The sequence below is a fragment of the Python bivittatus genome, unplaced genomic scaffold (assembly GCF_059951505.1).
Source record: "Python bivittatus isolate LINGU-HERP-01145 unplaced genomic scaffold, Pbiv_v1 ctg000690_np1212, whole genome shotgun sequence".
NCBI lineage: Eukaryota > Metazoa > Chordata > Lepidosauria > Squamata > Pythonidae > Python > Python bivittatus.
Genome location: NW_028277096.1, coordinates 10,805,215 through 10,832,482, shown reverse-complemented (window position 1 = coordinate 10,832,482; position 27,268 = coordinate 10,805,215). Strand labels below are relative to the sequence as shown.

The 27,268-nt window shown below is 38.3% G+C and overlaps 1 protein-coding gene across 2 annotated transcripts in view; it reads left to right on the top strand.

Moving 5' to 3' along the window:
- The first annotated feature begins 2,138 nt into the window (after positions 1-2,138).
- Positions 2,139-27,268, top strand: part of RABEP1 (rabaptin, RAB GTPase binding effector protein 1) — a 62,701-nt gene continuing 37,571 nt past the window's right edge. For both annotated transcript variants that reach the window (XM_007421566.3, XM_007421565.3), the window contains exon 1: positions 2,139-2,294. In XM_007421566.3, the coding sequence (XP_007421628.1) occupies positions 2,252-2,294 (43 nt within the window). In that variant the 5' untranslated portion in view covers positions 2,139-2,251. The remainder of the gene's footprint in view (positions 2,295-27,268) is intronic.

The following is a 27,268-nucleotide window of genomic DNA, read 5'->3' as shown; positions in this document are numbered from 1 at the left end:
GCTGCATCCTGGACTGTTTTGTGACCCTGGAGCCTCAATTGCACCTCTGAAATTTGGTGGCAAATCATCAAGGGCAGCATGATTTTCCATGGTTTCAGAAGAACAGAACAAATATAAGGGGTAAATTAGACCAGTAGTTCTCAACCTATCATATTTTAAGTCCCACTCAGTCAAAGAATTTGGGTCTCACCACAATAGAAAAACACCCATGATAGCTTCCGGGGAAGAAATGGCCGAGTGAATATGGCTCTGTTCTTTGTGGAGCCGATGCCCATGGCAGTTAGAGGAGTTGGCCTTGGTCTAGCTCTTTGGAGTCAGCTCCAGATAAAGGAGATCAACAGGATCACCCACAGGTGCTCCTACAGAGATTCCCTGTGAAGACTGCAATCTAGCAATCTCTAGCGGGTGGAGAAATTCCCTATGAAGATTGCAGTCTAGCAATCTCTAGTGGGTGGAGTGCTCAGGAAACCTCGAGCCCAAGCCATGGTACGGAGCCTTCAAAAGGACATAAGATCTGCTTTACTTCCTCTTTTAACTAACATTGTAAACTGCCTATTTGGACTGGAATAGTGACTTTGAGAACTATTCTCTTTTGGACATAGTGAAGAAAAATACCAAATCTCTGAAACCCTTTTTGGAAAGAGATAGGAAGAGAATGATAAGTGATTATTATCTGGGGTTTTACTTGGAGAAGAGACTGAAGACTGAGCCTTTCAAAAAGAAGAGAAAGGAATTCAAAGTGGATTTAGCAGATCAAGGTTAAATTGTCTGTGTTTTGATTTTGGATTGTTAATACTGAATTTTCTTTTTCTGACCAGGACTATAAGACGATGATTTATACCTGTAAAAGTGATTTATTTGGTTTAGCTTAAAACACATATGTGATTATTATTGGTCTTTTATATGCTTAAGGGGAGAGATCTTTTAGATTTTACTTCTCAGAAAAAACTTAGAAGCTAAAATACAAAATTGACCTATTTGTTTAAGCTTAAAAATTATAGTTTATTATTACTGGCACTCTTAATCCTTTTGCTGATTCGATTGATTGTTGAATACTTTTTACAATTCTGTTATTATTTAGGGATGAGAAAGGGGATAAAGAGGGTTGTTGTTGTTGTTGTTTTTAGTAATAATAGAGAATGTGTTAAGTTACTGTTAATACATATACTTGTTTGGAGGGAGGGGGAAATCACCTTTTACATTTCTTGCTTTCTCTTTTCTCTTTCTTTCTGTTTGTAGGTTTTTTAGTTTTGTATTAGTTTTTATGTATATAAAGTTTAATAAAAATATTGAAAAAAAATAGAAAAACACCCATGCAGGACAGGAATATGTTTACAGGTATTCTATTATTGCATTTATTGTTTTTGGAAGGTTTTAAATCATGTAAACACAGAATGGTAGAGTTGGAAGGAATCCCAAGGAACCTCTAGTCCAGCCTCTGCTGTGTGCAGGGATGTCAATCAAACTGTCCTAGGGACGGATGTCTAGCCTCTTCTTCCAAACCTCCAGAGGTAGCGTACCCACAACCTCTGTAGGTAGACTGTTCCACTGTGGTACAGAATGTATTTTAATTAACGTTTTGACGACTTACCCTGGGTCCCACATTGTTTGTTTATTCAGTCATTCATTCAATGTGTTCCACCTCCTACAGAGATTTCTGACTACCATCTGTGATGTACATACCATCAGTTAAGAACAATTGCATCCGCTTTATTTTTCTACCTTAGTTAACCCCAGGGACCCCAAAGTAATTAAAAATGTCCAGGCCTGCTGACTCTAGCAACATCACCGGATCATCACCATGACTACTGAAAGATTATTTCCAAGAAAGCAACCCGGCCTCAGCTACGAAAAGTTTGTCCTTCCCTGCTTTCATCCATAAAGGCAGCGTGTGAACCCAGCCAATGCCAATTTTCATTCCAAAGCACATCATCCCAACTTCGTCCCAGCACTGTGGTTCAGTTTTCTGCAACCTAGCAGCCTTCAGGTGTACTCAACTGCCGCTTCCATCACCCCAGCAGCCGGGAGCTGCAGCAACTTCTGCTCCCCGCTAGGTTTGCCTTCCGCCAGCACGCCGCCCTGCACGGTCTTCAGCGCCGCTGGGCGCATGCGTAGTCGCTCGCGCTCCCCTCCCGCCGCCGCCGCCGCCGCCGCCGATTCCCCGCCCCCTTCGCCTGTCAAGATGCGTTCGGCTTCGTCGCCTGACGTAGCGGACCCGGCCTCGGCGTGACGAGGACGAGCTGGGTCGGTCATGGCCCAGCCCGGGGAGACCCCGGCTTCGGAGTCGACCGAGGGTGAGGCCGGGGAGGCCGGGTGGGGGCGCCGGCTCCGGCCCCGGCCGCGGCCTGCTAATCCTGCCTCGACCTGGGTGCAAAGGGGGGCGTGGGAAGCGGAGAGGAATGCAGGCCGCAGAGAGAGGGAGGGAAGGAGGGGGGGTCGGCTTGGGAGGAGCGGAGCCCACTTTATCTGCCCCTCATTTCCCACCGGGGTTTCTTCCCCTCCCCGCGCTCATCCTGACTTAATCCCCCCGTTTCTACTACCTTGGTCGTCGCTCTCCTCACCCGCATCCTAGGAGCCCTCCTTCGCCATTTCCCTCCTTTCCTGGCTCCGCTTCCTTCCTACCAGCCCCTCGGCCTCCTGCCCGCCGGCCGCTTCTTCTCCTTTGCTCAACATCGCCACCTCCTTAGGCACCATCACCTTTCACAATGACTTCTGGCTTCAGCCACCTATCACTGCGGTCTCTGCCTCTGCCTCTTTCCCATCCCAGGCTCCCCCCCTCCGCAAGTGACTGTTTCTTCCCTTCCATTCTCCCGAACAGCTGACCCTTCTCCTTTCTTCCCATGACCCTCCCACACGTGGGTTTTCTGCCCTTCCTACCCTTGTGACAAATCTTACCCAAAACTCTTTTCTTCCTTGCTCATGAATTCATCTGTGATATATGAATCCTCCCATGAATCCTCTACTTCAGCTTTCTCCAGCTTGGAGCTGTACTGGGGTACAAGAAGGGTTCTTTGAGACCTAGAATGTTGTGTGAACCCAACTGGTGTATTTAGAAACTGGGTTAACTTAGTGGCCAGGTTATAAGCATGTTGCGTAAATTCAGCCATGGCGTGCTCCTTTTCTTTCTTGCTTGTCTTCATTGCAAAGCAAGATTTGTCCCAGTTGTTGTTGTCTTTCCTGTTCATAGCTTCCTCCTTCCCCTTCATTCTCACAGCCCCTCAACATTTGCTTTTCTGACTTTAGTGGTGCCCTTTTCTCCTCTCACCCCCCCCTTCATGCCAATACTGCCCCCTTATTTTAACTGTCACCTAAACAGCTTTCATGCTTTTCATGATTTTGTTCTCTCTCCTCCACAACAACCACTTCCTGCAACCCTGAGGTGTTAAATAGTAATATTTAGTGAGGTATCAGCTTTTGTGAGGTTGCGACTACTTTATCAGGAGCATGAATTAATTTGGTCAACAGGTTTATATAGGCTGTCTAGATCAAATAAATAATCCCAGTATTACTGTATGGTTAATCACTGCAAAGACAGATAGATAGATAGATAGATAGATAGATAGATAGATAGATAGATAGATAGATAGATAGATAGGAATGTGATGGTTAAGGCATTGGACTAAGACTGGAGAAACCAAGATTCAAGTTTTCCCTCAGCTGTGGAAACTCATTGCAAGACTATAGACTAGTCACTGTTTCAGTCCAATGTATCTCACAGGTTTGTGGTTGTGGAAACAAACTGAAGGAGGAATACTATGTAGGCTGCCTTGACATCCTGGTGGAAAGGCAGGTTATATCTAACAAATAAAAATAAATAATTGTATTAATTCGCTAAGCCTGATGCAGAAATGTGCCTCATATTTGTGGACTGGGCACTCCTTGAACTTTCCTCCTTCTGCTGTATAGGCAACTTTGGTTTCCTTTTTCCTTCAGCATTTTTCCACTACAGTTGTGTACAGTACTTGCTTTTTTATAAAGAACTTACAGTTGACTTGGAAACTGTTGGCAGTATTAATTAAGATATATTATGGGCGATGTCTTCTTAGAAAATAACAACTGTAATAAATAGGGGAAGTGTGTAAAAATTCTATGTAAGAAGGAGGGGAGCCAGCCAAAGTGTCTGTGCATGTACAATTACTGTCGATAGATACTGTCAGTTTTGTAAAGTGGTATGACAGATATACAGAAATGTACTATAATTGAATGGGATTTAGTTGGTTGAGATGTATTGTGTGTGAAACATTCAGAATTGCATATTTTTGATAACAGATTTTATTGGTTGCAATCACAAGATAGTTATAGAAAAGTTTTAATGCTACATAATCTTGTAAAGTAGCTAGTAATAATGAATCAATAAAATAAAACTAAAAAGTAAATTGTAAAATCATCAGATTAGATCAAAATATTGAATTAATTCTTGGTACCCAGTCAACATTCAGAGGAACTCAGTAAATCTTCTAAAAGCTGGGGCTAAGTTGGGTATACTTTTTAAAGAATAGAATTCCAAAAGTCATTGGCTAGGGTTTTCGTGTTGTGTCTTGAGTAAATCTTGACTCCTGGTGATTACATGGAGAAGTCCATGCAATTTTCTTGGCAACATTTTTAGAAGTGGTTGCCATTGCCTTCTTCTGAAGACTGAGAGAGATTGACTGGCCCAGAATCATCCAGCTGGCTATTGTCTAAGACAGAACTGGAACTCGCGGTCTCCCAATTAATACTCTGGTGCCTTTAACCACTACATCAAAATGGTTCTCAGCTAGGTTCCTACGCTACACTAAACTGTGATACAATTTGTTTGTGGCATTTTATATTATCTTAATTCAATCATATGTAAATCATGGCTAAACAAATTATGGCTTAACAGTGTATTGATCAAAATCAGGAAACAGAACTTCATTTTTCTGCAGCTGTAAAGGAACATAGAACAGGGCTTTATCTCCAGGTTAGAGTTTTAGGACATGGGGAGAGAGAGAACATGTATTAAAGCAATTTTCAGATGTCTTAGATCAAAGCCATTCTGAGCTTAAAATTTTGCTACTAACTCTTTAAAGTAACTGTGTAGGCAGATATGCATGACTGTGGTTTTTTACAGGTAGCTGTATTACATTCTTTCTCCATTCTGGACATGAATCCAAATACTGCATATTGGAAAGCTTGTAACTTTTTAATAGTCTTCAGAGGCATTTCAATGGTTGAGTGCATAACTTTAATTCTGCGGAGTAGTTACCATAGTATGTCACACAATGGCTAGGTCTCTCTTCCCCCAGAGAGATGTGCAGATGACAAACATTGCAATGCTGGAAACAGACAGTCATTGCCACTGCAACTACCTGAAAATAAATTATAACATAGAAGTGTGGGTTCTGTGACTGTTAAAACTCTTCGTGGGTATAAAGAAATGGTTAATATCAAGAGATGGGTGAAGTCATTTCAGCCAGGAGGGGACCAGATCCTACTTTTGTTATGTGGAGGAAAAGGAGTGCAAAAATGCTTCTTTGAGACTCCACAGAAATTACTACCATGTAAGCAAATATATTAAATTGCAGGAACTATCAGAAGAAGAGCTACTTTCTCTTACACCTATTTTTATTTCTGTGCTGGGCATGGAGGAGAGTTTTATCTTTTGACAACTTGTTTGGTTTCTTTAGTGAGTGCAGAAGAGAGGAAGGCCTGTTTCATACTAAGCCATAATGTGGTGTATTTCATTTTGGGTTGACCTGTTGGGTAAACCCAACTTTTCTATATGGAAGTCATCAGTTTTGGGCATGATGTACATGCCTATCCAGTTGTAGTTTATTCATGAAATTATGGTTTAGTGTGATGTGTGAGTGCAGCTGTTAAAGGTGTTGATGCATTTGGAGAGTGAAAAGCATAATCTTGTAGTTATGTGGTTCCATCCTAAGTCTTAAGTGAATTTAGTGTGTCACAATGAAGCTCCACGTTGCTGTACCATCAGTTTTTAAGTTACTGTTACATGAATCATTTCTGGTTTTTCATCTGTGAAATGCAGAATATTTGTATGATGATCATCTGCTTCCATTATGGAATAATATTATAGTGGATACGTGGTAGAGTATATAGATTAAAAATGGGAGTTTATTTGTATAGTGCAGACTTCGAAAACTTGTTGAGGATTGCATGTATATAGCAAGAACAGTTATCTGAAATGGTGCAGAGGTTTGTTTGGAAATAGTTACTTATTTTGCAAAAATTGAGTACTGGGGTGAAAGAGTTTCTGTCCATAGTGAAATGATTTAATCACTTGCTTTAAGATCAAATGAAATATTTAGGTTTGGGAGATAATGATGCTAACTTATGAAAAAAAAATTAGGTTGTTAATGTTGACTGTATAATATGTTCTGGGGAAGAGTTAATAACTTGTGGTTGATTCTTAACTTATTTTAGGGGATAAGATATCTTTTGTATGCCTAGTAGTCTCCAAGGGATTTCTTTCTTTGTTTTTAGGGAAGTAAATGAAATGAGAGAGCAAATTTGGTGTAGTGAGTAAGGTATCAGGCTGGACACCAGGAGACTGTGAGTTCTAATCCTCCTTTAGGCACAAAGTCAGCTGGGTGATTTTGGGCCAAACTCTCTCTCCCTCTCTCTCTCTCAACCCTAGGAAGAAGGTAATGGCAAACCACTTCCAAAAATGTTGTTGAGAAAACTGCATGGACTTGTCCAGGCAATTGCCAGGATTCAAGACTGACTCAAAGGTTACCCCCCCCCCCCCAAAAAAGAGAGAAGTGAACGAATATCTTATGGAGCAGGAAAATGGCCGGGAATCTCAAACTGTTTTATGGCAGTAGACATATTTGGAATTTTAAGGATGTGTCGTATGCACTCTCACAAAATGGCTGTCATAAAGGGCATGACCAGTTACAAAAAACATTAATTTACTAGACTGCAGATGGATGGGTTTATTCCCTGACACCCCATTTAGCCCCGCCCCTGATGCTGTCTATCCTTTCAACTTACCTTTATCCTTTTTCTGGGCAGGTAGACATTTTTGAACAGAGCACAGGGGTGTAACCCATTATTTTACTTTTACTTAGACATTCCTTGAAATAAAAATCATGTTGGAGGCTGGCACTTCTGCCCATGCTAGTTTACCATTTAATTATTTAAAATGAAAGTAAATCAGGTGGACATGAACCATGGTAGTTATCAAGGGAGTTGCTACTAGGTATGTGTATGCCTGGAGGTGTCTTTCTGAAACTCCAGACGTTGGTTGTTTGACAAGGATTGCATTTCATTTAAAATATAATTGCCAGAGAAACAGAGAAAAGTTGACAAAAGAATTATTTTTCCTGAATTGCAGCAGGATCCAAATTCATAACTCAAAATCTCTGTTGCGTTATATTGGAATAGAGTATTTAAAAATAAATTATTGCTTCAGAATAAAGATTCAGTTGTAAAAAATGATAGCACTTTCACTGCTTCTAATGCCAATAAGTTGTAAGTTGAAAAGTTTTTTTTTTTTAATTGTACTGAAATTTGCTGCCTAAAATGAAAAGTCACAGGATGCTTGTTGCTTTAAGGCTTACTGTTGTAGCAAAGGAAGAGAACCTTAAGCATAATCTTTAGTCATATTTTTATTGTAGGTTATATTTACTTTCATCACAGTCCATTGTGTTGCCAGACCTGGATTAATGGTTAGCCTATTGTTAAGCAACCATTAATTCTTCAAAAAAAACAATATACAGTGGTGTGTAATGGCAGCTATAACAAAGCTGTACCTGTAGTAACATTGCTTCTAGTCTGCATGGGTGCTTCTTTTGAAGGGCAAAGGAACTGGGGGAAAAGTAAGTTTTCCCTACCCCATACAGTCCTGATCACTGTTGGTTTGTTATTGTTTGTTAAAAAAAAAAAAAAGTAAGTGCAACCTGACACAGAGGTTGTTTGCTGGGTGAGTACTTTAATTACACTCAAGTGTTCATATATGTTGTGTGAACATAGTGAATCAAACTGTGAAGATAAAAAACCTGCCAGAGAAATGCAGAAAAAAATAATCACAGAATTTCTTTTTAGTACAGTACTGTACTATTCTCAGCCAGTCTCTGCAGCTAATCAGTGTTATCATCTGTCCTATCTAAAGAACAGCAATCATATACTTCCTTTTAAATACAATTTTCTTTTAGACAGAATGCATCTCTAGGTAATTCAACCTTGTAGAACAGGTTCAGACATAACAGCAGTCTTTATTTTGCCATTGTTTGAATAAGGCTTCTTATTTATTTATTTATTTATTTATTTATCAATCAATCATATTTATACAGCTGCCCATCTCACATAAAAGTGACTCTGGGCAGCATACAACAATTAAAAAGAATAAATACATAAAAAACAATCACAAGTAAAAATAACTATAAAAGCACACAAAACAGGAGGGGATAATATTAATAAGGGAGCCATTGCAAAATCTCCCTGGTCCCCTGGGACCCCCAGGCTTGATCACATAGCCAGGTCTTGAGGGACTTGCGGAATGTTGAGAGGGATGAAGCTAACCTGGGGGGGGGGGGATGATTCCACAGGGTGGGTGCCACAGCAGAGAAGGCCTGCCTCCTGGGACCTGCCAAATGCAATTCCCTGGCAGACAGGACCCACAGCATGGCCGCTCTGCCAGACCTGATGGGACAAGCAAATGTAATCCGGGAGAGGCGGTCCTTCAGATAACCCAGCCCCATGCCATGAAGGGCTTTAAAGGTTAAAACCAGCACCTTGAATTGGACCTGGAAGCCAACTGGCAACCAGTGCAGCTCGCAGAGCAGAGATGTAACATGTACTGCTCTAGGAGTACACATAACTGCCCGCGCCACTGCATTTTGCACTAGCTGAAGCTTCCGAATACCCTTCAAGGGCAGCCCCATATAGAGCGCATTATAGAAATCCAAACGGAAGGTGACTAGAGCAATAATTGACTGTGAGTAGAGCCCCCCGTTCTAGGAACGGACACAACTGGTACACAATACGCCGCCTAGAGTCATTTGTATAGTGAGATGGGCAGCATATATAAATTTGAAAAATAAATAAATAAATACAAAGCTGTGCAAAGGCCCTCCTAGCCACAATTACCACCTGGTCTTCGAGCAGGAGTTATGAATCCAGGAGGACCCACAGACTGTGCACAGGGTCTGTCTGGGGCAGTGCAACCCCATCCAGTAGCAAAGATGGCATAGCCCTAGCACCAGAAGGCCCCAAAACCCAGAGCCACTCAGTCTTGGCAGGGTTCAGTTGAAACATGTTTTTCCTCATCCAGACCCTCACAGCCTCCAGGCACTGGGATAAGACATTCACAGCATCACTTAATTCACCAGGGACAGAGATGTATAATGATACCTCACCCCATGGCGACAGATGAGCTCACCCAGCAGCCTCATGTAGATGTTAAATAGGAGAGGGGAGAGTTCTGAACCCTGCAGCACCCCACATAACAGGGGCCGAGGGCGGGATCTCCTCTCCCCAACCACCACTGACTGGAATAGGCCCCAGAGGAAGGAGGTGAACCAACACAACACAGTGCTGCCCACCCGCAATCCTCTGAGCTGATCCAGAAGGATACTGTGATCGATAGAATCAAAGGCTACAGAGAGGTCAAGTAGGGCAAGGATGGATGCACAACCTCATCCTGCCCTCTCCAGAGATCATCCAAAAGCGCAACTGTTTCTGTCCCATATCCAGGCCGGAATCCCGACCGAAGGTATGCTAACTATTTATAATTGTCCTTCAAAGACATTATCTAAAGATCCAGATATGATTTACGATTCTGATTTGGAAGCAAGCACAAACTTTTTTAAAGAAGCAAATGGAAATTATGCTATGTTGAGAGATTAAATTGACAAAAAAAGGGACTGCTTGATGTTAAGCTTACTCATATGAACTAAGAAATTGTGCTAAAGTCTAAGATAGTTATCTCAATTGAGAGACAAGAGGGAATCTGGTAGATAGTATATACAGTGTATATAATAAATAACATTTTCTTATATTATGTGACAGGATGTGCTTTTTCTCTTGTTTCCTATTTGTCCTTCTGCAGCTTCATGATGGCTATATTTTAAATTGAGGAAGGATTGAAGAGCCAGTAATATTGATTGTGCCTGCTGGTTCTTCACTCTTGCATGAACAACAATATAAAAAAAGGACTTTTAATCGAATATTCTGTCATGAAAAATTGGGTATGCTTTGGTAGAACCATCTACTTATTCTGTTCCTATTAGGTTGTTACTGAAAACTGCTTCCCCCATATTATATATAATTATATCAAATGTTATGTTTTATTTATATTAATGTACAAACAACTTTGATTTGAAGAAGCTTTAAAGTGCTGTATTCCAGTATTAAACATGAAATAAACATAAACCTAAACATAATAATTTGAACAGGACAAAAAAAAGCCAACACAAATTAATCAATGTACAGGTAGTCCTCGGGTTACAGTGGCAATTGGGACCAGAATTGCCATCGCTAAGGGATGTGATCATAAAGTGCAACATCACATAACCACATTGCTTAGCAACAATCCCGGCAGCCCTGGTTGCCATTGTAAGCGGGAAGAGGCGGGAGTCCCAGGTAAGGAGCATGGATGCTGCTAGAGAGCGGGGAGGGCCTGGGAGGGCCAGCATAGGCTGGTGCAGGCTGCACACAGGTGGGGTGATGGTGCCACAGGTGGGAGAAAAAGCAGGAGTGACCTACTAGAGTGACTTGCAACCTTCCCTGCCAGCTTCCCCATTGATTTTGCTTGTGGGAAGCTATCAGGGAAGGTCGCAAATAGCAATCATGTAGTTCCACCTCCCTGCAACGTCATAATTGCAAGCCGGGGACCCAAGCACCCAGATCACAATCATGTGACCATGGGGAAGTTGCAATGGCTGGAACTTCAAGGATTGGTTGCACATCCATTTTTTTCAGCGCCACCATAACTTTGAACTGTCACTGAAAGAATGGATGTAAGCTGAGGACTACCTGTATTGGAATTGTCTTTATCAGGATCCAAAAGGAATAGGAAAGGAGATACAGTGACATCCCAAGAAAGGGAGTCTTACAAAGTATCCAACAGAGAAAGCTTTATCTTGCATAATGTAATCAACAATAACAGCTGTTGATTGTGATTGGTCCATTCAGAACCCAAGAATCTATGAGAATAGTGATGCTTGATGAATATCTGCTTATAAAATTATTTGTTTCAAATAAGCACTTAAGAACAACTCTATATATTTGTACACATGGCATGAATGAATATAAATCTAAAAGCATGATTGATTTGACTGTTTATGATAAAACATAGAGAGTTAGTGGAGGACATAATGTTGATAAGAGGCTTTGAATGTGGGAGAAATGATTATTTGGTGGTGTCAGAAGTGTATCTTGGGAACAAAATTGAAATGAAAGAAAAGGAAGTGAAAGAAGCTAGACTGAAAGTAGAGTGACTTCAAGTAGCTTCAAAAGAAAGTACAAGTCCTGTATGAAGTAGTATTAAAAGATAGATTAAACTACCAACAGAATGAATGGAAAGTAGAATGTGGAATGTGGAAGCTGCTTGGAATCAGCCTTGCAGGCAGTCCAGAAGAACACTGTGGTTGACATTATCAAAAGCTGCTAAGGACAAGATGGTAATGCTCCCTGCTTTCACATCTTACTACAAGGGAGAGTAACCTATGTAGCTTTTGTCCCAGGGCCAGGCCTGCATTTAGAGTGCCAGAGCCCTACTGCTTTCTCCACAACCTTCCTGAAGAAGGGGGCAGATGTAAATAGGATGGAAGTTGTACATTTCAATGGAATCCAGGCTAGGCTTCTTGAAGAGTGGCTGGAAATTCCTCTTCTTTCAGAGAAGCACTGACTACAACCTGGATCCAACTTCTAGTCTCCTCCCATGTAGAGAAAGTGGAAATCTACAGTTCAAAAATCTTCCATGATATTCTGTCTATCTAATTTCCAACTTGGGGCAGATATGAGCTGTTTTATCCACGAAATGGCCAGCGAGATTATAATATCTGTCATAGATTTGTTCTTCTGGCCAATCCTTCCGTAAAAGGTCTGGGACGCTTTGCATAATGCAGTTGGTCAACATTCTGCAGATGCAGTAAAAGTAGGGAGATGATTCTGCTTCACTCTACCCATGTGCAGTCATACTCACCCCTTGTTTTCTGCCAGTGCCACTCCAGGTACCTCTTCATTGGCTTCATTTCCTGAAGCTCAGAGAGCTTAGGAGATGGTCAAGATCAAAGGTTGGGGAGGGACTGGTGAAAATATCTTCCAGAACCAGATCACATTTCATCTGTTCCAGGATAAAGGCTGATCTAATGTATAGCCAGGTATGTTAGTAAGACCAGCGGCAAGCCCATAGTGACCATGAACTCCTAAGTGATTCCTGATCCCAGAGAGGGGAGGTTAAAATCATTCAGTACTAACTGGGGGAATTTTGAACTATCATTGCAATAAGACTGAGGAGCTCAAGGAAGGATGCTGTTAAACATCTGGGAGACAGTAAATAAGCAGTGCTCCAAGCTTGTTCCTCTGACTCAACTTCACAAATATGGCTTCACATTTGGCCACCTGTGGAACAGTGTTTCTTACAACAACAAGGGTATCCTGGTACACAGCTGTCACAGGGTTGACAAACTGATCACAGGGTAAACAGTGATGTGGGATGGAAAACTTTTTATTTCTGGAAATGCATTATTTCATAAAATTAAATAACAAGATAATAATTCAAAAAGCCTAGTTAGAGAGTTAAGTATTTCTTCTCATAAAGGAAACTACTTCTCCAGCCTTACTATATACTGTATATATATCAAATTGATATACAGACTCGGCTATAGACTAAATCCAAGGAACAGGACATGTTGTTGCTAAGATTACATTATGTTGGTTTGTCACATGATGTAGAGGAGTATGGAGATAGCCTTGAAGAAAGTACGTAGCATCTATTAGGTAAACATGAACCTAGCCCAGAAAGGCAGGAAGGGATGAGGAAGAAACTCAAGATTGTCACACCTTGACTCTTTAGTATAAGAGGGAGGGAAAGAGAAATGCTGTCAGACTTTCAACACTCTGTTATTATAGCCTTTATCATTAAAGTAGAGTTCTAGTATTTCTTGTGGTGTCTGTTTCCTGACATTGCCTACCTTGTGGTGCTGACACATGGCAAAGCTGTGTCCAGAATCTTTTATCTAGAAAGATTTGTATAGATTACTACAGCAAGCTTCAGTTTGCTCTTACCCCTCCTCTCCAGAATTTTGATAAGGCAAATGCTATACATATTAATTCTTATTAGTTCAGTAAAACAAAAAGTCATTTAGCTCTTAACATCTTATGTTCATTTTTCAGAAAAGCACATATTTAAGAATTGCTAGCTTCTTAAATTAGTCATCTAATTGTTATATTGTTAAGCTTCTCTCAAAGGGTCATATAATGGTTATACAAGAGCTCCCACAAACTTTGAATTATTGTTCTGGAGCGGAGTATGGGATTCATACATTGTTTCATAGAAGGCCCCAAAGCTGTCAGTTAACAAACTTTGTATATTTGTTTTCATATATGTCAAAAGCCCTCCCTGTCTCATTCCTTATAAGAAGTTGGTGGGCAAATACTTCTCAAACTTCATTGAATCATAAAATCACAGTGTTGTCATCTATTCCAACCCCCTAAACTTCATTGAATCATAAAATCATGGAGTTGTCATGAACCTTAGCAGTCATCTAGTCCAACCCCCTGTCCAGTGCAGGATCCACTGGAGTATCTCTGACAGCCTCTGTTTGAATACCTCCAGCAGAATCCATTGGCTGACAGCTTATGTAGTCAGTGAGTTCTTTCTGATGCCTAGCCTGAACCTCTTCCTTGTAGTTTTTAACCCACTGATTCTGGTCCTGCCCTCTGGGGCAATACAGAGTAAGTCTATTCACCCTTCTGTGTGACAGCCCTTGATATATTTGAAGATTGGTGTCATCTCTCCCCTCAATTGTGTTTTCTGTTGGCCAAACAGACTCAGATCCTTGTAGGACTCAGTTTCCAGACTCTTCACCATCTTTCAAGTGTCCTTCAAATGGTTTGATCCTAGAACAGAATATTTTTCCCACATCCATTTTAATCTTGTTTAGGTACATTTAACCCAAATCCTGGATATCACAAGATTTTATCCATCTCTTCATACAAAAAGAGAAGTGAGTAGTCTGCTTGTACCAATGCATAGCTTGTTCACATTATGTTTTTTTTGTTAATCATTAAAAAAAACATATGAGTGAAATAAGAAAAAAAGAAAAATAAGTAATACAGATAATATCAGAGAAGTTGCAAAAGTTGTACAATTAGTGCTCAGAATATAGTTGATGAAGGATTAATCATAAAAACAGAATATATTAAGTTATTTTTTAACACAAAGGATTTTAAAGGTCATTTTAAATCTCTGAGCTGAACACCAATATCTCCACGATTTTATTATATAAAGATAGATCATCTAGAAGGGAAAAAGAAGAACCATTAAATGCTACTGAGTAACTATTTAGTTTCTAACTTCCCCTTTGTTGTACTGAATTTCTAATTTCAATAAACCCATATTAACTTGTTATATGCAAACAACAATACATTTTTATTAATTTTCAGTTTTGCCAATTTTTGCTTCTGTAACCTTGTAACTTTATTAGGCTACCTGGTTACTAGGTGTATTTTTATGTTAAGAATTAGTAGCACTTGGGTGGCTTAAGTGGATATTTAAAATATTGCTAGCCTTCCTGAAGGTGACATACTGAACAGATATTTGTAAGTTGGTACATGATCTGACTGTCTTCATGTGTTGGATGACAGTTTTCATATGGAACTGAACAATAATTAAAGAACCTGTTCATCGTCTATATTAGAGGCAGATGCGATTGTTCCATGGTGTACCTGTTCAGCATTGTAGAGCAATTCTTGATTACCTAGAGTGATGTAAGTACTGACTTCTCAAACAAGTAACAATGGTCTTGGTGTTTTGTGTTACTATTTTTTCCTTCAATGTATTTTAAATGAGGGAACTATGCATCATGCTGGCTGCCCCTATGGAACATGGCTGCCAGCTCCTTCAATGGTTGGAAGGAATAGCCGTATATTAAAAGTGAAGCATGAAGCTAAACTTAAAATTATTTTCATAGTTAAAGCAATCCCTTTAGTGGTGTGTATGTTTAAAGCAAAGTGAGAATTTAGTAGGTTTTATATCATCTTATGAAGAAGAATAGCAGCATTTTTCTTGCTTGTCTAAAAACTTGTCCAGATACTATTTGAGCATTCTTTGGTGCTTTCATGATATCTTCAGGGGGCTACACAAGCAGTAGCAAATTACCCAGAGATTTCTGATGCTTTTATGTAACATGTTTATTAGTCACTATCGTTAGTAGAGGGAAATAATGTAATCTATGTTATTAAGAGTTAACAATGAAAGCATTGCATCTTCTAGGACCACCTGCTTGCTTTGTCTTGCTGTGTACAGCTATTTACAATGTGACTGGGGTGTGTTAAGTCAAAAAACTGAGATCTTCCTTAATAATCACAGTCTGTTTTTCCTTTGAAAAGTTCTCAGCACTGAGAAGCAGGGAATGAGAAATATCTGCCTGCTGTTAATATCACCAGTGTCTTCAAAATATTCCCTCTTCTCAGCTGGAGGATTGGTGCTGTGTATTTGAGGGTGGTAGGGGATGCAAATCCCTTATGTAGTTTCACTAGCAGTGACTTTGGTCTACAATGCTGTCTTACTAAACAGAAGATGATGATAAAATGCACATCTCTTATCTGAGGCCTCCTGTTTAAAAAGGGCTTCTGTCCACATTGAGTGCTCACATTTCTGCCTTCCTGAGAGAAAGTACAGCCTAAAATTGCCTAGAAGAAATTCTTACCACAGGAAATCTAGCAAGTGACTTTTTACAACCATGTAGAAGAGGCAAATGTGTTTGTCATTTCAGATATCTAGATATGGTTTTCATTTTTTTCTGTTACATATTTTTAAACCTTGAATTATGGTTTTTTATTTTCTTTTGGTGATCTTCCTGCATCTGGAAAACTGGTTTGGGAGGGTGTCTTAACATGATTTCCACATCATCAATAGTAGTAAATTTTCTTTGACAATGAACTGAGTGCACCACTGTTGGTGGAAATGGAGTACAAACAGGGTTATCCAGAAGCAAGAGAGGTATTTGTAAGGTTAGGAAATACAAGGCTTGCAGATCAACAACATCCAAAACAAAATTCCAAGAAGAACTGAGCATTTTGGATCCAGCAATATGGAATATTGAGGAAAAAAATTGCCAACATACAGGAATTAATGCAATTGGAAACCAACACATGATGGTTTCATCCCAGAAAAAAAGTCCAAGATAATTTCTTCATTCAGCAGGGCTTTCAGGGTCGACAATGTCCACTCAGCTGCATTGGGAGTTATCAAAGAAGCCTTGAGGAGTTGTAGTACAAAATGTATAGTAAACCATGAATATATCTTATGGAGCTTCCTAGCTTGGAGCTAGCTTATTAGATGAGTCTGTGTGAAAGGCTCAGTAGAATTTGCTCTACTAAGAATTCCTTTATCCTATTTTGCTTACAGGGTTGGTGTGAGAATTAAACATTGATCTGATCTTTAGAGAAAATGTGGGTGTACAGTATATTTTTACAGTAACATGATAAGCATCTGAATGCAGATAAATGCCTTCAGCCATTGTTGTTCTAATAATCATCTTAAAAAGCAAATGATAGAGTGAAATTACTACTACTGAATGTTTCAGCTTAGTTGTTTATATTTTCTTTCTCTGGTTGATGATAACTTTACAGATGGAGTATGCATTTTAGCTCTTAAATTGAAAAGCATTTGATATTTACTTGCTCCTGCAGTTTAATCTATATCCTCTTAACAGGCTTCACAGTATGTTGCTTTAATAATAGTAATTCATATCTGTCAGTAATGTGAACTGTATTTTCAATGATAGGTAGGCTTCTGAGTTTGTACTCTGAGCTGAGAATTTTTTTGGACAAGCTTCTTTCAGACAAACAGGGATCGCTGAATTGATAGTGAATGCATGGGTGATGGACTGTTTATATACCCCTGATTTCCAAAGGGTTTACCATTTTCTATCTTCTATTTCTTTCCCTACATTTATATCTCAAGCCTATTTTAGACCCACAGGAAGTTGCCTAACTCCTTTTCGAATAATAACATAATCTCTCTCCGTCTTTCCTTTTATCTCTCTGAGATATTTCCTTTAGATTGAGAGGGGTAATTAATTATTAATTTCTCAAACCTTGTTAGATTTGAGTTGGATCATGTAAACAGAGACAATTGACAACTTATTTGTGACTCAACCTCTTCCTTATTGTATTTATTCTATTTTTGTAGCTGCCTGTGATGGAATGGAATTATGAAGGCCAGACTCAGGGAGAAAAACATTTTCTTTCATCTCTTCCACCTCACCTCCGTACTTCTCTGGCATGCTACCAGGCGAATGTAGTAACACCGGTGGCGGGGGAGATGGTGGCTGGGCTACTAGTCCGAATTGCTGTATTAGTTATCCTATAGCTGCTTGCAGGTTATTAATCTGTGCATCCACTTGCTGCTGATGCTGTAGCAGGGCTGCTGCCAATAACTGTGGTGTCAAATTAGCTCCCTGGGGATCTGTTGCCATGATTCAAACTCCTTCGTCTGGAAGGTAGTTTGGAGTCTGGGAAGATTGAGGTCAGGCCTAGCCCAAGGAACTCCAAGAGACCATGTAAATTCAGTCCAGCAATGTTTATTAGCTACAACCTCTAGCAAGAATCTTCCCAGACTGAAACCCCAGCTCCCAAGTAATGCCAGCCACAACATTGTGAATTCCTCAGGGAGGTGCCAGTCTCATCCTCTTATCTCTCCCTCGTGCCTCAGGAGATGAAAGAAAATGTTTTTCTCCCTGAGTCTGGCCTTCATAATTCCATTCCATCACACTGCCCAACATACATCATCTTCCTTATTATTTAGTATCTTATAAAAATCTCTTATCCTATAAAGTTGTGATCTCTCTGTAACTTCAACTCAGTTGTCTGATATTTATAAAATTCTGGGTATATCATTAAGGGTGATATGGGAGAGATACTTTCTGTCAATGCTGCATAGTGCTTTTTCCATACCTGAAACATAGCTTTTATGGATATATTTATGTTACCTTTTAAATAAAATTTTTAAGTAAAAAAAATTGGGTTGTAGATCTCACTAATTCTTGTATATTTTCTATCTGTATTCGCTGTCTTGTTGCATCTTCCATATATTACTTTTCTAGTTCTGCTTGCTTTTCTAGGAGAGCTTCCGCAGCATCTTCTTCAGAATTTAATGAAGTCAGTTCTGACATTGCCAGCATGCCAAGCGCAAAGGGATTGCTTTTCTTTTAAAGTGCATGCTCAGGATAAATTATTATTCTGTGTCAAGGAAATACAAACTCTTATGTGGATGACAAACTCTTATTGGGATGAGTTGTTCCAGTTAAATGATGCGGCCTTTCTTTCAAGTGTTGTGATTATTATTACAGTTTTTTGACAAACTCTGGGAAGATAGACATGAAGCTTGAGAATAGGTAAAACATGCTAGCTGTTGAGGGGGAATACTGAATCATGTGGAAAATTGGACCTAGGATTGTCTATGCAAATTGCCAAAAAGCTAAGTCACTTAAGGACCCAATTCTGTTTTTTAAGGTAATAATTCTGTGTGTCAATAATGAAATCTTGCATTTGTCTAGAATATCTGTAACTATTGAGGACACGTGCTATATGCAGCTTGTACTTTCCATTCATGATCAGGAGAAAAATATACAATGCATTTATATTCAAATCATTAGGTAATTTTTCTATTGAATAATTTAAAACTGGCCACACAGTAATATGGGAATGAGCTGAAGAATGCCTTGAAGCTGCTTGATTGATCTGAAAATATTCTATGTGAAAGCTATGTGAGGAATTCCAATTTTGGCTTGTGAATTAATATGTCTGAACATTAGGATTTTTACTTTAGAGCAGCTTTCTCTGGTCTGGTGTCTTCCAAATGTATTGGATTTTAACTGTCCTAAACCAGAACCACTAATGATTGTGCAGATGGGGCATTATAGAATTGATGCCAGCACATCTGAGTTGTACCAACTTGGAGAAGGAAACAAATAACAAGATTACTGAAATCAGAAGTTTTCTCCTTTGACCTGGATTAGTATTTCTTTTTTACCTTCTATAGCATTATCAAATAAAATATCTTTCCTGTGGTTTTTCAAGTTCTTGTAATAAAGATAATTCTGATTAAAAAAAATTGAGATTATAAAGAATGCATTGTCCTAAATGTACATTTTTCTTTGATGGAACTCACAAATATGCTTGCAAGGTAGTAGAATTCTTGGTTTTGCTTATCTATAGTTAATTTGCTTAATGATCCAAGACAGTTCAATACAATTTGTACAGGCCTGTCTGAATCAAAAACATTCTTGTACTAGGAGAAGAAAGGGTTCTTTATACTTTTTTCTCACCAACTCATACATCAGTGTGAGAATCTGTTGGTCACTGGTTTACACTCTGTGATCCTTTCTGCTGTTTGTTCTATATGGAATGGGGACAGATGAAAATGATTGGATAATTGAAATAGATAGTAGTTTTTTAACTTTTACATATTTCTATATTAAGCCTTTGAACAACTGTGACATCCAGTAGCTATGATTTGTTGAAGAAGTCAGAAACAAGACAAAGTAAACCTTGCAGACAACTAAGTCATCATGGCTTGCTTGGCTATTTTTCCTCTCTTTTAATTTGCTGTTGCCTTGCCTGATAATGACTGTCAAGCCATGCCTCTGTTAATGTGTGCAGACTCACAATCAGTAAGCCATTCCTTGGTAATACTGTTGAAGCTATGGCCAATCTCCGAAATACTAAGGTAGCCAGGGTAGTTGACATGATCATTCCTAAACATCCTCTTCCTTCTAGAAGAGCCTAATCAGCACTTGGTTTATCATGGAGTTGAGAGCAATAAAATAGATAACTGAAGGCTGGAATGGAAGCAGAGGAACTCTTGGGATGTATTGGATTGAACATGGAATGGAGCCCTGAAATCCTACTCCCTGGCAGGGGATGCTGTGAAAAAGGCCTACATTGCATCCACACAGAAAAGGCCAGTGATACGTTCCATATTATGTGGCATCTTATCTATTCAGGGGTTGGCAGAGGGGAGCCAAAACAAAGGCTCTCTGTGAGAATTTTCAACATTTTAAAGATAAAATTGATTAGATTCACATCAATTTGAACTTCAATATTGGATCACAGGTAGATCACAATATTGGAATAGATCACAGGTAGATAACCTCAACAACTGCTTGTTATGTTTATCTGGATTATTTCCAGCTTGTAGATCTCAGGGACATGGAAAGGGTAAGGTAGAGAGATGAGTGCCTTTGCCTATTTGTTTGTTGCCCCTCCTGGGTGATTAAATAGGCAGATGAGGACCGACCCTCTGTTTAAGGAGATGATCAATGCCTTCTTGAGATGATTAATGCCTCCCTAACTAAGTTATACATTAGGGCTATAATTTACCGTAAGCAGGAAGTATTTGCTGCCAGCTTAGGGTAAATTATAAATTCTTGGAAATTATAGGGTAATCTTAGATATTCCATTCTCGGGCAAGGTGATTTGAAGAGTGATGGTTTTTCAGCTCCAAACACACCTGGATGATAGTGATGATTTGGATCCATTCCAGTTGGGATTTCATCTCAGATAAGATACTGAGACTATGATATAGTCACGTAGTATTTAAAACTGTAATGTGGGGGTTTTTTTCTTCAGAATTATTATCCTTACAAATATGCAAATTTGTCTCAGCAAATGGCAGTTTCTGGCTGACATTGTCTGGGCTCAGAAGTTAAGCATGGTAGAGATTATCAGACAATTCCAGGACAATAGGCTAGACCCCAGTGGGAAAAAAACAGAAAAAAGTAATGACAATGAGTTCTATATTGTTGCCAAGATGTATGGATAAGTCCATGAATGTACTAGAATTGGACTGAGCTGAGGCATATTTACCTTTTTATATGCAAATGTACTCAATAATTGAATTGATCAATTAAGTGGCATCCTGGATGTACTTTCTTGGTAGTCCCATGATGTCAGGGATGTTTATTTCTGAGTGCATAGGGTTGTTTGGTTTTGAATGACATTTCTATATTATATTTTGCCTGTTCTATGCTGAATTGTTTTATTGATAAGTACAAGTGCTGCTTACTTTTCTCATAATGGAGAAAATCTATCTGTGCGGTTGCTAAAAGTCCACACCGACTTGATGGCATATAATCAAAACAGCAAATCTTGCTTAGAGCATATTGTTAGTCATGTAACATTTCTCTCTCAATGGTTCCCTCTGTGTTTGCTGCCTGGAGGCATAAATTCTGAATGCATTCATTCTTATCTGACGGTGCAGCCATGATTCAACAGTGACATTTGGGTAAAATGTATGGTCCCTGTCTCATTTAATTCAGAACTTAATTGTAAATTTTCTATGTGAACTTAAAATATGTTGGAACAATGATCTTGCTTTACAAGTAACTTTTGTCAGCTTGAGAATTATAATAATTCAAATCTTCCAACTGACTAGGATTACTGAACCCCATAATGCTGCCAACCCAGGTGTTCAGAATAATGAATCAGCTGTTTAAGTTCCTGATCTTGAGAGGTTGAGTCAGCCAGTTTTGTTGCTGACATAATATAAAGCATGAAGAAGAATTTAGCAAGATTTCTGCAGATCAATCTGGTTTAGAGCAAGTTCTGAAAACTTTTGGAAGAGTGAGTCTTAATGTTAAGACAAGGGCTGCGTAAGGAAAAATGTACACTTTTGTGTCCAAAACTAGAGTAAGTCCTATGCAGGTCTACTTTATACAATGTGGTGACTCCAACAGACTGTGGGTTGCTAACAGTGATGTGGATGTGAGGGTTATTTGAGAGATATGAACAGGAGAGAATTGAGTTTCTCTCTATCATTTTTATGCAAAATATAATGTGTGTGTTGTAAATAGCATTCATACCCAGTCATTTACTAGGAAATCATCAAGCTTGAAGACTGTTAGAAATATATAACATAATGCAAATAGATAAACTAAGATAAGAAACAGAAGACCAGATAATATTACAAGGTGAGATTAAAAAACTCCAAAATAAATGTGATGGATAAAAGACAGTTAAAAGGTATTGGGTTCAACTAAATATGTTTCCTTAAGCTAGGAATTAGAATATCAGGCCTTTGTGTAAATGTCAGGTTAATGGTGAGCAAGCTTTCTTATGGCTCTACTTTTTCCTTTTGATCCATTTGTTCTTAAACTGAAGGCATGAATGATTCCAAGCAGGATGTCTTTGCAAAACTAGGAATATTTTGAAAGGAATGGATCCTACCATTACTATTAAAATATTTTGTCCAGCTATTCCATCTTTCTCTTCTTAATGGTAAAAAGATGGAAGAAGTGATAAGAAAACCTAGAAGAGTTGAAAATGGAGGAAAAAATCATTTGGGATTCTTTAGAATTCTGTGAATGAGTCAGACCAATTGAATAATAGAAACCTCACCCAACATCATGGGAGTGACGTTATTTGCTTATTATATAATTATGTCATAGAATCAACTTCTCCTTCAAGAATTCTTATTCAGTGTTACTCTGAAAACTGTATGATAGATTAAATTGAAATTGGCCTGTTGCTAATAGTAAGCTTAGGGCAAAAGGTTAAATTTCCTTCTTTCTATACCATACTCTTGAACCTTCTTGTTCATCCTGTATCCATTAGTAGTTCAGTGTCATTCACCACTTCTATAGGCCCTTTTTGTCTTGTCATAACCTTTGGAAATTATTATTTTGACTTAGGCAAAATTGGCAATAATAATGACTCACCTGCTTCTTAAGGAATCATATTGTCCACAGATCCTGATTTTTGGGATCATAGCTCCTGTTCACCATGAGAAAGAAATTCACAATCTAATTATTATACCAAATAGCTGCAAACATTCAAGTCTGTTTAGGACTCTTTACCAAGCCAGGAATAACTGACATTAACTAGCTAACCTCTTTCCCGTGTTTTGTAAGTGTGGCAAGCTTTTTTCATTGTATGACAAAGATAAAATAAAAGATAATTAGCCAGGAAAATATTGTCTTATATTTTCTCTTCTTGAATCATACTTATAATGGTTGACACTTGAAAATTAAATATTTGATTAGAACTTAGATATTTGAAAAGACAGGCCAAGGAAGCTTATGGGAAAGAACAGTGTTTTGCAAACAAAAGTCAAGGAATTCTCAAGCATTAGTCTACTGAGAATTTATGCAGATAGTTGTAGTGTCAAGATCAAGATAAATCAACATTCATCTCAATTCTGTGTTGGTCAAGCCTCACTTAAAATATTGCATCCAGTCTGGGCACTGCTCTGGAATGAGCTTCCTTTCATATTCACTTTTCCTTCTGGAATTGATGACAAGGCTTTAGAAAAGGGTTGATCCCCTCTTTCCCCCAACTCTGAATCATGGGTCATATAAAATGTTCTATGCATCATGGATTTTCCTATCTCATAACAACTTAATGCCATACTTTTACTGTATTCTGGATATTATTCTAATCCCTTTCTCCATTCAGCTGGTATATTTTTTAATGCTACTAAATCAGCTTTGTTTTAGTATATAGATGGTCACTATAATTATATATGGAGGGTACCATTACATTTGGTTGGAGCAGAATTACGCAAACATAAACATGTTTATTTATAACAATGGTATAACAACTATATTTAAAGTTTGAGGTCAGCTTGAAGGCCAGCCTCTTGTTTGCACATCACATTTTTCATTCAGAAAATATACTTTTCATGGTTAATTTCCAAAACATTGAGCACTAACTGTACAGTACAATCTTGGTAATTACTTTGTCCACTTATAGATATTATATTTCTGTGCCAATTTTTTTCTTTTTCTTTTGTTCGCTCTTTTTTTTTTCTTTTAAAAATGATTAATAATTTTTTTTAAAAAAAAAAGAAAATAGATGCTGAGGGTTTTTTTCCTAGGAAGTTGTGATTTAAAATTTCCTAAACTGCACATGAAGAGGAATACTTTAGATGAGTCTGAGGTTACGAAATGCAGTCTTTTGAATTCTCTCTTTTTAAATTAATTTCTATTAAAGAGGTTTTTTACAAAGTAAGAACAATACAAATTTAAAGAAAAAAGAAAAGTAAAAGAAAAGTGATAAGTAAATAGGAAAGAAATAAAAGAAAAACGAAAAAGAAAAAAGATATTAAAAAGTGGCTTCTGATCTTCTTTACAGCAGTTATAAATGCATTTATATTTTGTCCTTTCTCTCTAAGGTTACATCATGGGTCTCTTGTTTCCATATTCTACCATTTCTAATCAAACCTAAATATCACTAGTTCATTTTTTCCCGTTTTCAGCAAAAAGTCCATAAAGGGTTTAAAATCACTGATAAATGTAGTTATTGTCTTTTCCCTAATCAAACAAGTCAGTTTTGCCGTCTCTGCAAATTTTGTCGTCATTACCAACCATTCCTCTATTGTAGGTGTTTCAGAGTCTTTCCATCTTTGTGCATATAATAATATTGATGCATATACAAAAGCAGCCATCCAGAAGTCTTTTCTAGCAGCCTTCTGAATTCTCAGAAGTCTTCCTCAAAGCAAGAAACCCAAACAAGCAGAAGGAAAAAAGGAGCTGATATACAAGCCATATTTTTCACAGTTAGGATCTTAGGAGAAATGTTAGAGCTGGCTCCAGGCATGTAAATTAGGTCAATATCAGATGCACCCAGGACATTAGTTAAACTGTTGGGATGAATAAACTTACAAATTGTGATTATTCCCTCTTTTTGAAATCCAGCTGTGAATCTTGAACCTGCTTCCGATCTGTAATTGGAATGCAGACATTTGAACATCTACTTTTTTATATTTTTTACCATGTTTAAAGAAGAGTTTTACTTAGCAACCAATTCACTGTGCTCTGTTGGCCTAATGATATATCTTAATAAGCTTCTGCCTCAGAGTTTGCATTCTTAAAATGTATTTTTTTAAAGATAGAAATTACACTGTGATGACCAGGAAAGCAAGGAAAGACAGTATGAACAAATAGCTCCAGTGTAAAACAGATGTTACCATGTTGCTGCTAAACATTAGAGTTCTGTAGATGAAAAATGGAGAAGGTGGAAAACAAGGTTCAGGAAAAAAAATAGAAAAAAAGACAATTGTAAAGAGAAAGCCTGATACCTTTAGTCTTGCAAGAAATTACTTATTTACTTGATTTTTATCCTGCCTTTATTTTTGGTCAAATCAAGGGGGCATACATACCTAATTCTCCTGCCTTCTATTTTCCCTACAGCAGCAACCCTGGGACGTGGCTTGGGCTGAGAGAAGAATGACTCGCCCAAAGTCAGCCTACTGGCTTTCATGCCTAAGGGAGGACTAGAACTCACGATCTCCTGATTTATAACCCAGCTCCTTAATCACTACACCAAACTGTCTCTCTTTAAAATTTAATTGGGGGGGAGGGAGTAAAGAGGGGCTGCAATAGAAAGTCGATGGTTCTACAATATTTAATCCTTTCCTTAATCAAAAGAAAGAAATACCCAAACTTCTATTGTCTACAAACCTGCTCCAGAACAGTGCAGCAAAACTGAATATTTGAGGAGTATTTTATGATGTTTGTAATATTAGTAATACTTTGCTAGAGCTAGTCATACTCTTGAGATATACTTTCATCTATATTAATGATTCAGAAAATGGAATTGGAAATGTGCAGTTGATCCCAAATTGCTTAACATGGTGTTATGCACATGTGACAGTTCTACTATAGTATTTGAGTTTGAAATACTCTCTGAATCTTTATACATTTCTAGATTATTTCCTGTATTTGTTTTTATAGTAATGAAGGTTTGGGGTACTTTGAAGCATTACTGCAACTTGCGTGCCTGTATAGAGTTACTCAGAGCTATACATGCTTGTCCGATACATTGTTTTCCTGTAGTGGTACTAGCGCACTCGGTCCTGTGGAAACATTTACGTCCTTCTAACTCTACGTTAGTAAAACAGATTATGAAACATAGATAACAGAAACTTGGACCTTGGGAAGTCTTGAATAATTGAATAGAAAGTGTTGCAAAGTAGAGGCCTGATAACGAAGAGTGTATTTGTTAAGATCTGGTGAAGGATGTTAGTACTTTCTAGATTTGTGTGCATGTTACACCTTAGTTATCCCACAGGCTATTGCAAATATGGAAACTTTTGGAGGGCAAGGGCGCATTTAGAATTTTGAGAGCATGATATAATCAGAAATTGCCTGCCATGAACATACATGCATATTCACAAACTGGCTGCTATAGGGGATATGGCCATCACAGAATATTCATTACTAAGGTTTCAGAAATTATTCCTTTTTTATTGTGCTATTGTGGTTTAAAGAGAGGTGAACATTCAAAAGTTAATTACTTAAGCGAATCTTTGCTCTTTTGATCCTCTACAGAGAGGATCCTGTCAAGTAATGGCTGGTCAGAGTAGTCACTATTGGGCTGGATAGAGAAATATACCAAGTGAAACTAAGGAAATTGAAATTTTCTATATTCCTGTGTATTCAACCATATAGTAAGAGGTATTATTGGGTTTTCTTCCTTTTGGTGGCCAAATTTTGTAGTATTGCAATTGGTTGAGCATTCCTAAAGCATGACAAAGAAAAAGCAAGGCAATGAAAAGAATAGGAAACATGTACAGTAATATTTTTTAGAAGCAATTAAATTTCTGACCCTCCCCTCTTGCTAAGTAGTGCCAGTCACTCTCTCAGCCCAACTCGCCTCACACGGTTGTTGTTGTGGGGAAAACAGGAGGAGGAAGGAGTCTTAGGTAAGCTTATCACTTTGAGTTATTTATAAAAATAATAAAGGTGGGATAAAAAAATCTAAAAAAAAAAAGTAGTGCCTTAGGCTATCTTGTGTTTAACCCAGTATTGTTTAAATTAGTCATTACTTATAGAGAGAGGAAATTGTAAAGGAGTTTTAAATGCCGCTGCGTTTTAACTGCCAAGCTTCATGCTGTGAACAATTCTACTTTAGTTAGGTTGTGGTTTCTGACAACAAAGCCCGAGAATGTTTCAATAAAGGTCATTCAGGAGTAATATCTTCAGAGCTGTTGATACATTGTAATTAGAAGAGTTTATAACAGTTCTCTCAAGTAAAATTATTTTAATGATATAAGGGTGAGTGTGCAAATTTGCTTTTGATCCCTAATTATTAGCCATCATTTTTTTTAAAT